At 47.3% G+C, this 13,605-nt stretch overlaps 1 protein-coding gene across 2 annotated transcripts in view; it reads left to right on the top strand.

Annotated features, from left to right (window-relative positions):
• LOC141069516 (tRNA (32-2'-O)-methyltransferase regulator THADA-like) overlaps positions 1–13,605 on the top strand; it is a 178,471-nt gene that overhangs the window by 133,993 nt on the left and 30,873 nt on the right. For both annotated transcript variants that reach the window (XM_073559146.1, XM_073559147.1), the window contains exons 18-24: positions 3,064–3,209; positions 3,287–3,415; positions 11,619–11,723; positions 11,804–11,998; positions 12,480–12,630; positions 12,714–12,939; positions 13,035–13,262. In XM_073559146.1, the coding sequence (XP_073415247.1) occupies positions 3,064–3,209; positions 3,287–3,415; positions 11,619–11,723; positions 11,804–11,998; positions 12,480–12,630; positions 12,714–12,939; positions 13,035–13,262 (1,180 nt within the window). The remainder of the gene's footprint in view (positions 1–3,063; positions 3,210–3,286; positions 3,416–11,618; positions 11,724–11,803; positions 11,999–12,479; positions 12,631–12,713; positions 12,940–13,034; positions 13,263–13,605) is intronic.

Raw genomic sequence — 13,605 nt, 5'->3', positions numbered from 1 at the left:
TGCTACCAGCGGGAAAAGTACCTCTCTTCCCCAGTCCAAGCCTAAACGTCCTTTCAATAGGAAAAGGTTGCTTCAATTTCGTTCTTTTCGGCCCTTCTCTTCAGGGACTTCCTCCCAGCAGGACCGATCTTCCGCCCATGAGGAAAGGAAGAAGCCGTCCTTCAATCCAGCTCCTCACTGGCAATCAAAGGATCGCTTTTCCAAGCCTTCAGGGTCCCGTGCCAACAGGCCCTCCTCGGTGGGACGGGTCACCCCCACCCGGGAATCTCTCCAGGGTGGGAGGCCAGCTTCTCCTCCTATGGGACGCATGGTTGTCAGTGGTCGACGATGCCATGTCAGAGAGCTAGTGACTTCCCGGTTACAAAATCAACTTTTCTTCCCAGGAAGGATGGAGTCCCTACATTCAGTAATCGCCTCCATGAAACCGGGAGAATTTCTTTGCTCTGTAGACTTTCAGGATGCTTATCTTCACATTCCTGTTTGTGTTCAGCATCAGAGATTCCTACGGTTTGCGATGCATGAGGACCACTGTCAGTTCACGGCTCTTCCCTTCGGCCTGGCCTTTGCCCCCAGAGTATTCACGAAGGTCATGGCCATCCTTCGCTCCAAGGGGTTTCTCATAATCCCTTACTTGGACAATCTTTTGATCAAGAGGCCTTCCCAATGAGACTCAGACCAGAGTCTTCAGATCAACTTGGAAACTCTGGTCCTTTTCGGCTGGATAGTCAACAACGGTTCTGCAGGAGAGTTCTGGGGAAGATGATTGCCGCCATGAAAGCCAAGCCTGTTGCCAAGTTCCATATCCTATTCAGCTTGCCCCCTTGTCTGCTTGGGAGAAAAGGACTGTCTTCCTGGACTGGCCGTGCTTCTGCCTCTCAAGGTGAGGCAGTCCCTTACCTGGTGGACGCTATCAGCCTCAATCCTGCACGGGAAGGCCTTCCTCCCTCTCCGGTGGCATGTCATCACCACCGACGCCAGTCTCCTCGGTTGGGGAGCAGTCTTTCTTCATTAACCGATTTTCTGAGCCATCAGGGTCTCGCATCGGGCAAGTGGTCTCTCAACCCCGCTGTTTTCAACCAGATATGCCATGGGGCACACTTGACGTCGACCTGATGACGTCTCGGATGAACGACAAGGTTCCTCAGTTCGTAGCCAGGTCCTGAAATTCGCTAGTCATCAGTTTTGATGCCCTAGTAATCCCATGGTCCCAATTCCAGCTGCCTTATATTTTTCTGCCTCACCCCTTGATTCCGAGAGTCATGATAAAGATAAAGGCAGAGGGGATTCCTGTAATCTTGGTAGCTCCAGACTAGCCAAGAAGGGCCAGATCTTCTCTCACAGGGTTCCCTTTTCCACCAGAGTTCACAGTCTCTAAGTGAGGCCGCAGTTCTGAGGGAGGCTGATTTTTTCCCATCAGATCATTCAGAACATGATTAGGGCAAGAAACCAGCATCCTCGCGTATCTACCACACATACTGGAAGGCCTTCTTTCGGTGGAGTGTCTTTTTCCCTTCCTTCCATCCTGGGTTTTCTTCAAGTGGGTCTTGACTCTGGTCTATCACTCAGTACCCATAAGAGGCAAGTTTCCGCTCTGTCGGTTCTTTTCCAACTAAATCTGGGTTCTCGCTACCAGATAAAGACTATTCGTCAAGGAGTTGCCCACCTGGCACCTCCTTACCGTCATTCGATAGGATCTTAACGTTGTTCTTGACGCACTCCAGCAGGCTCCTTTTGAGCCCATTCAAGACATTCCACCTTCTGTCATGGAAAGTTGCCTTCTTAGTTGCCATTACGTCCATTAGGATAGTTTCTAAATTAGCGGCATTCTCCGTTCCTGATTCTACATCAGGACAAGGTAGTTCTCAGACCAGTTTCTTCCTTCCTTCCTTGTCTAAGGTGGTCTCTCTATTTCACATTAATGAAGTCATCGTCCTTCCTTCTCCATTTCCCTCTCTGGTCCATCCCCTGGAGGAGTCAAGTTGGATCTGGTCAGAGCTATCCAAGTCTACCTCTCAAGGACTGCTCCCTTTCGTCACTTTGATGCTCTATTTGTCTTCTCCGAAGGTTGTCGTAAGGGGCTCCCAGCTTCCCAGTCCACTATTGCCTGTTAGATTCGTTCGGCAATATTGGAGGCATATCGCGTTCAGGACAAACAGCCTCCTCTGGGAGTAAAGGCTCACTCCACTCGGGCGGTCATCACTAGGCCTCGGCTTTACAGATTTGTGAGGCCGCGACCTGGTCATCTCTGCACACCTTTGCGAGGTTTTACAGGATTCATACCCATGTCTCGTCTCATGCAGGCCTGGGAAGGAAGGTGCTGCAGATGGCGGTTATGCACCGGCCGTCCTAAGTCTGTTTTTTCATTGCGTTCTTGCTGTTCTCACCCTTTGGGCTGCTTTGGGATGTCCCATGGTTACTTGTGTCCCCCAATGAAGCAATAAAGAAAGAGGGATTTTTGGTACTCACCGTAAAATCTCTTTCTTGGAGCCTTTATTGGGGGACACCGCATCCTCCCTAATGTACCTCTGTTGGGCCTATGTGCCTTTTTGTTCGGTTGGTATATATGTTGAGTTTTGGTTGTTTCTCCCACTGCTTTAACACTAACTGAGGTGGTTTTTGCCACTCAGTCAGTGTATACTGCTGAGGAGGAGCCATTTTCCGTTTTTTGCCTAGAGTCGGCCTCCTAGCAACAGCAGCATACACCCATGGTTGCTTGTGTCCCCCAATGAAGGCTCCAAGAAAGAGATTTTTCGGTAAGTACCAAAAATCCCTCTTTTCCGAGGTGACAGGTTCTCTTTTTAGCTTTCTGAGTGTTTACAATTATGATTGATATATATTATTATTCTTTATTTATTATGCTTTGGTTATATAGCGCCATCATGTACTACTGAGCTACGGTACTGTCCATATATGTACAATATTATATTTTCTTCAGTGGAAATTGTTTTATTTTTTTTTGGGGGGTGGTGTTTGCACCAAATTGATTAGCTATTGCTTGGGTAATACTTTCAGCAGGGTGAACTATATATGTGCCCATTTTATTCATGTCATTCCCTTACACAGAAGTAGCTGCACCATCTTTTCAAGATATGGGGAAGGCTGTCAGTGTCCTAATTGCACATGATAGAGGCCTACAGGAAGTACAGGAAGACCTTCTTATTTCAGAAGAGCACAGCCTCATCATGACTTGTTGCTGGGTCTCCTTAAAGGTGAGACTCCAATAAGCTACTATAAGTTTGCTTGACAAAGTCATTTTCTTAATTACGGTCATTTTCTTATTTGCCAGGAAATTGGAATGTTTCTTGGGCCACTCATAGAAAAGTTGATTGCCTCTCGTACGCCTATAATTTCTGATGCTGCAGTAGAGGCTTCTATGGCAGCATATCATGATATATTCATGAGATGTCGTCACTGGGTAAGTCACATAGTATAGTAGTTTTTATAGACAGACTTATCCAGGACTTAACGGGGTGCTCTGAAACTAAAATGAATTTCTCCTACGCCTCATTGGGGGACACAGACGGTGGGTGTTATGCTGCTTGCCACTAGGAGGACACTAAGTGAACACAGAAAAATTTAGCTCCTCCCCTGCAGTATACACCCTCTCACTGCCTGAGGTTTCTCCAGTTCTTGCTTAGTGTCCGTAGGAGGCACTTGGGTCTGGCTTCAGACCCCACCGGTTTTATTTTCATTTTCAATTTTCTGTAAACTCTTATTTTTTAATTAACGGAGTGAAGGGGGCGATGGTTCCTTTCATAGAATCATAGAATCGTAGAGTTGGAAGGGACCTCCTGGGCCATCTGGTCCAACCCCCTGCTCAAAGCAGGATTCGCTAAATCATCCCAGTTAGATGTCTGTCCAGCCTCTGTTTGAAGACTTCCATTGAAGGAGAACTCACCACTTCTCGTGGCAGCCTGTTCCACTCATTGATCACTCTAACTGTCAAAAAGTTTTTTCTAATATCTAATCTGTGTCTCCTCCCATTCAGCTTCATCCCATTGCTTCTAGTCTTTCCTTGTGCAAATGAGAATAAAGTTGATCCTTCTACAATGTGACAGCCCTTTAGATATTTGTAGACAGCTATTAGTCTCCTCTCAGTCTTCTCTTTTGCAAACTAAACATTCCCAAATCCTGCAACCTTTCCTCATAAGACAGGGTTTGCAGACCGGTCACCATTCTGGTCGCTCTTTTCTGAACTTGCTCCAGTTTGTTGATGTCTTTTTTCAAATGTGGTGCCCAAAATTGGACACAATATTCCAGATGAGGTCTGACCAAAGAGGAGTAGAGGGAAATAATTACTTCACGTGATCTAGACTGTATGCTTCTGTTAATACATCCTAGAATTGCTTTTGCCTTTTTTGCTGCTGCATCACACTGTTGACTCATATTCAGTCTGTGATCTATTAGTATACCCAAGTCTTTTTCACATGTGCTGTCACTTAGCCCTATTCCTCCCATTCTATATATGCTTTTTTCATTTTTATTGCCCAGATGTAGTACTTTGCATTTCTCCCTGTTAAAAACCATTCTGTTAGTTGCTGCCCACTTCTCCAGTTTATTTAAATCTTTTTGAATCCTCTCTCTCTCTTCTCTAGTATTAGCTTTCCCTCCTAGCTTTGTGTCATCAGCAAATTTAATCAGTTTACCCTCAATTCCTTCATCTAAATCGTTGATAAAGATGTTGAACAATACAGGGCCCAGGACAGAGCCCTGTGGTACCCCACTTGAGACATTCTTCCAACTGGATGTGCAGCCATTTACGACCACTCTTTGGGTCCGATCACTAAGCCAGTTATGAATCCACCTAACAGTTGCCTTGTCCATTCCATACTTAGTCATTTTTTCAATAAGGATTGTATGAGAGACTTTGTCAAATGCTTTGCTGAAGGCAAGATATACTATATCTACAGCATTTCCTTGATCCACCCAATCAGTAATACCATCATAGAAGGAAATTAAATTAGTCTGACATGACTTATTAGTTACAAACCCATGCTGACTCTGTTTAATCACTTCATTCTTATCCAGGTATTGACATACATGTTGTTTAATAATTTGTTCAAAGATCTTTCCTGGTATAGAAGTCAGACTCACCGGCCTATAGTTGCCTGGGTCCACCTTCTTCCCCTTTTTGAAGATAGGAACAACATTTGCTCTTCTCCAGTCTTCTGGCACTTCTCCTGTTCTCCAAGAATTTTCAAAGATTATGGAGAGGGGTTCAAAAATTTCTTCTGCTATCTCCTTCAGTACTCTGGGGTGTAATTCATCTGGACCTGGAGACTTGAATACATTTAGGTTAGCTAAGTGTTTCCTCACTATCATTCTGTTTATAGATATCCTGGATTCTTCTATTCAACGGACTTCTCTCCTCCGAACCAACAACAGGTGAGCACGCGGAGTATATCTCCGCGTGCACTTTTCTGCGACGACGGGGCATACCTGATTCTTCTGGGCGACGGTTCCTTTACGGTCCCAGTCTCCCCACACGGATATGAGGGCGAGCGCACGGACAGAGAAGTTTCAGGAACGCTCTTTGGATGCCCTGAATCAGCCCCAGAGCTCTCCATCCCCCTGCCATAGGGAGGATCGATTGAGCAATACCCCTTTAAGAACTCCTCCAGCTCTGCTACATCACCCAGAGGATGAGAGACCTGCAGCTGGAAGGCCCCGGACACCGCGGCCTGCCTGAGCACTGGAGTGGAGGTATGGGGTCGGGTCCTTGTCCCCGGGAGAAGCGCTGACTTAGCTCCAGCGGCAGTACACTTGCCCCCCCCCCCCCGCCTGGCGCTTACCTCACCACAGCGGGCGGGGAGGACAGATACTTAGTCCCCGGCTTTCAGGCCTACTAGTCTGTAATTTGCATAGCGCCGCCCACTGTTAGCTCCGCCACCCACGTCCTTCGCACTTCTTCTGTGCGAGAGGCACCCTGCTAGTCTCGGGGGGCCATGTTTTTTACCTCAGCCTGATCTGGGACTGCTGCAAAGCGCGCACACTGACGGATAGAACCTGGATGTCACACAGGGCCACCATTATTCCTCCCGGGACACGGCACAGGACCGTGGGTAAGCTGCATCTGCCCTCAGATTAAAGCTTAACCCCTTCTCTGCACATACCCTGCAGCCGAGTCTCTGCCTTTAACCCTTTCAGGGGCGCTATGTCTCAATCTAAGGAAGTTAAAAAGGCTTCTAAGAAGCACACTGCTTTCTTTACCGCTTGTACCACTTGCAAGGCTGCCTTACCCTGTGCCCAGACAAATCGTTTTGCACGGATTGCGACCTGCCTCATGCTGTAATGCCACCCGCCGCTGCTGCAACAGAGCTCCCTGCGTTTAGTCACCCTGAGTGGGCTGCGTCCCTGTCACGGTCTGTGGAATCGCTGACCAAGGCTATAGACTCCCTCCGGGAATCCTCTTTAAGTCAGAATGCGTCTTTACTGCCCGAGCAGGGCTCTGGCGACGGACGGGAACCGTCCACCAGCAGGGGCCGTACTCGTTCAAGGGATCCTCAGGTCTTTAGAAAACGGACCCATGACATGTCCGCTAGTCACGCTCGCTCTTCATCATTGGTGAGTTCTGTCTCTCGCTCTCCTTCTCCTAGCGTTCGCAGCGAACATGACTCTGAATTCGAGTCTGACACGTCGGTCCCTCAGAATCCCCCAAATGACCAATAGTCGCTGGATTCTCTTATAGAATCAGTCAACAGGATTCTGAAGTTGGATGAGGAGAACAGTCCCGCTCCGGAACACGCTATCTCCTTTAAGAGGACTTAACGTGTGCGCAGGTTCTTTGCCAGCCATCCGGAGTTTAAGGACATTGTCCAAAGACATAGGGACCGACCACATAAGAGGTTTACAGAGCAAAAGCCTACCTATTATCTCTAGCAACAACCCCACCCTCCATAGCTAGACACACGCTGAACAGTGTTCTATGGAAAGTGAAACTAGTGAGGAGGGAAAATCGTCCTGTATTCTGGGCCACTCCATGATTACAATACATAACTCATTATCAGTAATTCCTTCACGGCAGCTGGTACCCGAGGAGGACGGAGGAGACACAACAGGAGATGAAATAGGCAGGCAGACGAATGTGCAGGATCGGAACCAAGGCAAACAATGGAGGCGGAGACGCGGGCTGGCAGGACTGGAACCCAGGAATGGAGGCTGGAGGATTCAGGCAGGCAAGGCAGGAACGATGAGACACGGGCAAGATGAAGACACAGGCTGGAAGCGGGCACGAGATGGCAGGCACTGGGAGGAACACAAGGATCAGGTTAAACAGAGTGAATGAGGAAAGGAAAGGCGTAACGTAGCAGGAAGACAACAGGCAGACTGAGGGCCAGAGTCACAGTAAGAAACACAAATGACGATCAGGCAGTGATTTAGAAGAAGAGGCTGCCTCTTATAGAGACAGGAGTTCCGGGTCAGGTCAGCAGGGTCAAGGAGGCGGGGAGATGGCCTGGCTTAGCCTGTACTGAGGTCTGGGGCGCAAGGTGCACATGCGCCCCGGGTAGAGCGCCGGGACTGAGCGCGGGGCAGAGGGCAGGAGTGCAGGTGGGCGCGCGCCTTCTGCAGGAGCGCGCTGAAGGCGGCGGGCGCTCACGGAGCCTGATAGGGAAGCGGCAGCAGGAGCCGAGCGCGAGGTGGGGGCGGTGAGCGTGGAGCCAGCGGAGGCGGTAAGCGTGACATGATCCTAGTCGCGCCAGATTGGCCGCGCTGGGTATGGTACGCAGAACTAGTACAACTAGTCGCCGACGTCCCTTGGCGACTTCTAGATCGCATGGATCTACTCTCTCAGGGCCCAATTTTCCACCAGAACTCTGGGGCCCTGTCTTTGAATCCTGGATTCTAGCACAGGCTGCGTTTTCTCACGACGTGATTTCCACAATGGTTAGTGCTAGGAAGCCCGTGTCCATGCGCATTTATCACCGTACCTGGAAAACCTTCTTTTCATGGTGCAAGGATCATGGTCGATCCCCTCTATTGTTTTCCATTCCTGCCATATTGGAATTCCTTCAGTCAGGATTAAAGTCAGGCCTCGCGCTTAGCTCGCTCAAGGGCCAATTTTCAGCCTTGTCAGTGCTATTCTAATGCAAAATTGCCACCAAGCTGCAGGTCAAGACTTTCATTCAGGGAGTTTCTCGTGTAGCGCCTCCCTATAAAAGGCCATTGGAAGCGCCTCCCTATAAAAGGCCATTGGAATCATGGGACCTTAACTTGGTTCTCGGGGCCTTGCTCCTTTCGAACCGTGGCAGGACGTACCACTAACTAGTCTCTCTTGGAAGGTGGTCTTTCTAGTGGCAATTACGTCAATCAGACGAGTTTCGGAATTGACCGCCCTGTCATGCCGTCCTCCATTCCTGAATTTTCATCAGGACAGGGCAGTTCTCAGGACGTCCCTGTCCATCCTGCCCAAAGTCGTATCCTCTTTCCATCTCAATGAGGAAATTGTTTTGCCCTCCTTTTGTCCGGCACCCGTCCATCGCATTGAGAAGGCCCTCCAAACCCTGGATGTGGTTAGGGCTCTGAGACGGTACATCTCGCGGACGGCTCCCTTCCGCAAGTCAGATGCCCTGTTCATACTTCCAGAGGGGCATAGGAAGGGTCTAGCCGCTTCAAAAGCAACGCTAGCCAGGTGGATTCGTTTGGCTATTCAGGAATCCTACCATGTCAGGAACGTGCCTGTCCCAGCGGGGATTAAGGCGCACTCTACCTGTTCAGTGGGTGCCTCTTGGGCCTTCGGCACCAGACCTTTACAAAACATTACCAAGATCATTTTCAGGCCTCTGCGGATGCAGCTCTTGGCAGACGCATCCTGCAATCAGCAGTACCACAGTGTTGAGTCAGTGGTACATGGGGTATTAGCAGTTGTATGCTCCCCACCCAGGGACTGCTTTAGGACGTCCCACTGTCTGTGTCCCCCAATGAGGCGTAGGAGAAATAGGGATTTTTGTGTACTCACCGTAAAATCCTTTTCTCCGAGCCAATCTTTGGGGGACACAGCACCCACCCTGTTTAGCCTATTGGCTCATTGTAGCGTTCTTAGGTTTTTTATGGTTATTGTTATTTGTTTAATGCTCCTGCTTTTTCACGAACTGGAGAAATCTCAGCCAGTAAGAGGGTGTAACTTTTTTCTGTGTTCACTTAGTGTCCTCCTAGTGGCAAGCAGCATAACACCCACTGTCTGTGTCCCTCAATGATTGGCTCGGAGAAAAGGATTTTACCATGAGTACACAAAAATCCCTATTTTAATCCTAAATGTCTATTTAATGTCATAATCTAATCTTTTTTTCTAATATACTTTAAAAAGGCCATATTATTTCCTAACTACTTTAAATGATCGCTTTATTTTTATTTTACTACTTCCTCTTTGATGATTGTTCATTTGAGAATCTCAGTGCATGCTAGGATACTAAAACGAGACATCATCAGTGTCAGTGCGCTCCCTTGCTGGTGCTGATGAGAAGTGACGAGCCAGCAAGATGGCATGCTGTTGGTGCGCATTCTAAGGAGAGAACGAACAAGCAGAGACCAGCCCCACTTCCTTAAAGGGGTTGTCCGGGCTTTTCACATAATCTCTGTGCATATCTGGGCTGCAGAATGTTGACAATAAGTAATTTACCTTCTGTGGCCAGTTTGCAGCGTTTGCTAGATATCATCTCTTGCTTGTAAGAAAAACGTCCAGGGGGGGGTGTTCTGGCATTGAAATGAGAACTGGTCGTTTTCTCCTCAATTGTTTCACTTTCCATAGATCACTGTTCAGCGTGTGTCTGGAGGAGGAGCAGCTGGGCGGTTCTGCTCTGTGCACTGAGGCTGCTAGAGGGGGAGGATTTGTTACTGTGTGAGGAGGGCTTCTTCATGTGGTCGGGGAGGGCCTTTGCTATGGAGGGTGGGGTTGTTGCTATAGAGGGCATGTTTTTAGTAGAGTAGGAGGAAACGACCAGTTCTTATTTCAGTGCCAGAACACCCCCCCCTTGGACGTTTTTCTTACAAGCAAGAGATGATATCTTGGAAACCGTGCAAACTGGCAACAGAAGGTAAATTACTTATTGTCAGCATTCTGCAGCCCAGATATGCACTGAGATTATGTGAAAAGCCCGGACAACCCCTTTAAGTAACACTTTTCAGACTCTCCCATTCCTTGACAGACCACATTGAAGAGTTTTAGTGGGCCTCCCATTTACTCCTAACCAAATATTAGCATCAGCATTGGTATACACTGTATACGGTGCAGTTACTTTTTAACCCGTTAAGAACTGGGCAGTTTTTCATTTTTGCACTTCTGCTTTTTTCTCCCCTTTGATTTAGGCAAAGTTTATTGGAAAGATGGTGACCTTTAAAATATCTGTGTTTTTACTAGGACTTTATTGCATTTTTACCTCCTTGAGCAATGTCAGTAAGGCTAGTTTCACATTTGCGGATGTAGGAGCTGCTGAGGGATGTGGACATCCTCCGTGATGCTCCGCCCCCCTGCCGCGCTTCCTCCGGTCAGTTCCGCCTATGTCCACATGCGGCCTGCGTACCCTATCTTTAGCATTGGGTAAGCAGGCCATGCGGATGTATGCGGATGCCTCCGCATGTGTCATTTTGACGATGCAGCGACCGCATCAAAATTCCAACTTGTTGCCTTAACCAGAATGACGCATGCAGAGGCAGCGCATACATCCGCAAGGCCTGTGTACCCAATGCTAAAGATAGGGTACGCAGGCCGCATGCGGACGTAGGCGGAGCTGACCAGAGGAGGCGCAGCAGGGGGCAGAGCTTATCGGAGGAAGTCCGCATCCCTCCGCAGCTCCTCCCATCCGCAAATGTGAAACCAGCCTAAGACTCCATACACCACCGGTCTCCTTATTGAGAGACATTTCCTTCCATCCTAATGCTACAATATGGGACGGCACACTCATCCAGCCAATCTCTGCTGTGTACTGGTGAGGCGCAAGTTCCCCCATAACAGCTATCTGCAGATAGGCAACCGACCTGGCTAAGATCCCTTGTGTTGCAAGTTTTGTTATAGTATCTCATACTGACTTATATGATAGCTACCTTTAATGAATTCCACTAGCAAGACAGTTTTGTTTCCTCCAGTAGTGAGCTAATTTACAAGGTCTTAATGAAGCCCTCCTCCCATCAAAGTTTTTATCCTCTTAAAATATTGCAGTCATCATATTATACAGCACTGTATACTTAAAATTGCTCATTTTGCCTTTCTACCCAGTAAAAATTCTTCTGTTTTGTTTTCCATTATGTCTATGACATCACGTCATTAAAAACTAACTAGCTGAATCCTTCTAAGCTCTATGTAGAAACAGGAGGTCAATTTTCCATGTATGAATCATCAGTCACTCCAAAAGTCCCTGGCAGGGAGAGGAGTGGAGCAGCTGGATCAGGAGTTGAAGAGGGCATGATAAATGCAGGGACAAGAGACTTCTTGTTTCTACATAGAGCAGAGAAAAAAAGAAATAGCTGGGTAGAAAGGCAAAATGAGCAATTGTAAGTACACAGTGCTGTGTAATATGATTGCAACGTATTAGGAGGATAAAAAACTTTGATGGGAGGAGTGCTCCTTTAAAATGCATCCCGGTATTTGTTTTTCACAGTTTTATTGTCATTTGTTTATCCTGCAGGGAGCTGTAGATGGATGCAGCACAGGATTTACCAGACTTTGCTCTGCACTACTTCACCATAAAGCTCAAAACTTGAGAGATCTGCCAAGAAAAATGATGGAGCAGGTGTGATATACATAGTGTAAACTATAAATCAAGCGTTCCTGGTTTTGCTGCAGTGCCTCTGACAATGTTGTGTTTTGCAGGCCTTGTTGCTGACAAAGTCTCAGCACTCTCTTTCTGTTACTCGCAGAGCTGCAGGCTTTCCAGTTCTCCTGCAGGGCATTTTATCTGCAGAGGGCCCTCAACACCCACTTCTTGAAACCTGTGTACTGTCCTTACTCACGTTAGCTAAAGAGCCCATGCCGTCTAACTGGGACCACACATTCGACCTTCCTCAGGTACCAAGCTTGGGTTAAACTTAAAGGGGTTGTCCACTTCTCAAACAGCCCAATCTCAATAAGCATGTTTGCCCCCAGTAAAATGACAGCATTTTTGGTGCAGGCGCTGTTCCAGCGGTGTTGGCACTTGCTCTCCCATGGATCGCATCACATTGTTAGGTCTTGCAATCCCTGCGCCCAATCAGTGCTGGCTTTTTGCTTCTTACCTTAATATGAATCAGACATCAAGAGTAAGTCAGAGCTGCGGCTGGCGGCTCACTTCCTCTTGATATCTGATTCATACGAAGGCAGGGAGAGTGAAACCAGCACTGATTATGCGCAGGGATCACGTGACATCATATTTAACTGAGGGTAAACATTGATTGAGATGAGGTTGTCCAAGTAGTGGACAACCTCGTTAAGCATTTTTAAGTTTGTAAACGTTTAATTTTTCTGTGATATTAGGTGATATCCATGAATTTCTGTATATTTTGGTTTCTAGGTATCTGCTGTTCATGCTCTTCAGACTATGCTCCGATCTGCCGGCCTTCGCTCTACACTACTTTACCATGCAATTCCCATGATGTCCCTGGCAGTCAGTAGTCTGTGCTCTCCCTGCTGGGCTATGCGCAATGCAGCTTTACAGCTGTTCAGTAAGTATGTCTAGCTAAAAACATATCTGACATTGCATTCTTGATGCAATGAATGAATCCTTTTTTTTTTGCATTTTACAAAGCTGCCCTCACTGTTGGCATGCTGGGATTGTCTCGCAGTGATGCAGATTGCTCTGTGCAGAGCACACTGCATGTTGGGGCTCTTCTGCGGAGATACCCAGGACTGAGTGAAGTATTGCTGGAAGAACTGCAAAGGGCTTCACAGGCAAAAGAAATGCTGCATCCCAGTTTGCATCCTATCCTTACACTGCTTTCCAAGCTACAGCCCGGGGGAGACAGTGAAGCCAGGTGACAAACTTTAGGAAGGCATTTATTACTGCGCATTGGTAGATTTATACAATTATATTATAAAAATATTTCTTTGTATTATGTTGTTTATACAGATGTTTCATGGAGCCTCTGTTGGACCTGAGAGAGAACCCGATTTATGCAGTGCGTGTCATGGCTGCACGTGCTCTTGTGCCTATTGTCCAAGTGATGGATTATCATGCACTAATAGTTGAACTTATAACTGGCCTTCCTCATACCAAGGATGGAGTGTGTCACAATACCTTACATGGACGACTTCAGCAGATTTATGCTTTGCTGTCATTAGCAGTCAAGGAAAACTGGTGAGAATGTAGTGACTGCGTGGGACCAATGTTGGTATTTGCCTAGAGTCAAGACTCTTAACAGGATTGTAGGCACAAGTTATATATTTTATTATTTTTCATAGCTTTCCCATAAAGTAATTATATACGGCACATGTATTTATCTCACCTATGGTAAATAGGTAAAATGTTTGCCAAATAATGTGTGTAGTGTACACACTGTAAGGATTCGGTTCTGCTTGTTGATTTGCTTGGTTGTTATGTGACAATAAGTATACATTTCTCTATCACTTCATTGCGGTGACAGGAAACCATGGGTGTTTGCTGCTGCCACTAGGAGGCTGACACTAGGCAAAAAAAAGGC

This window comes from Dendrobates tinctorius, unplaced genomic scaffold, assembly GCF_039654945.1.
Source record: "Dendrobates tinctorius isolate UK_male_01 unplaced genomic scaffold, ASM3965494v1 ptg000265l, whole genome shotgun sequence".
Classification (NCBI taxonomy): Eukaryota; Metazoa; Chordata; class Amphibia; order Anura; family Dendrobatidae; genus Dendrobates; species Dendrobates tinctorius.
The sequence above is the reverse complement of the archived record's forward strand: the minus strand, read 5'-3'. Positions and strand labels throughout refer to the sequence as shown.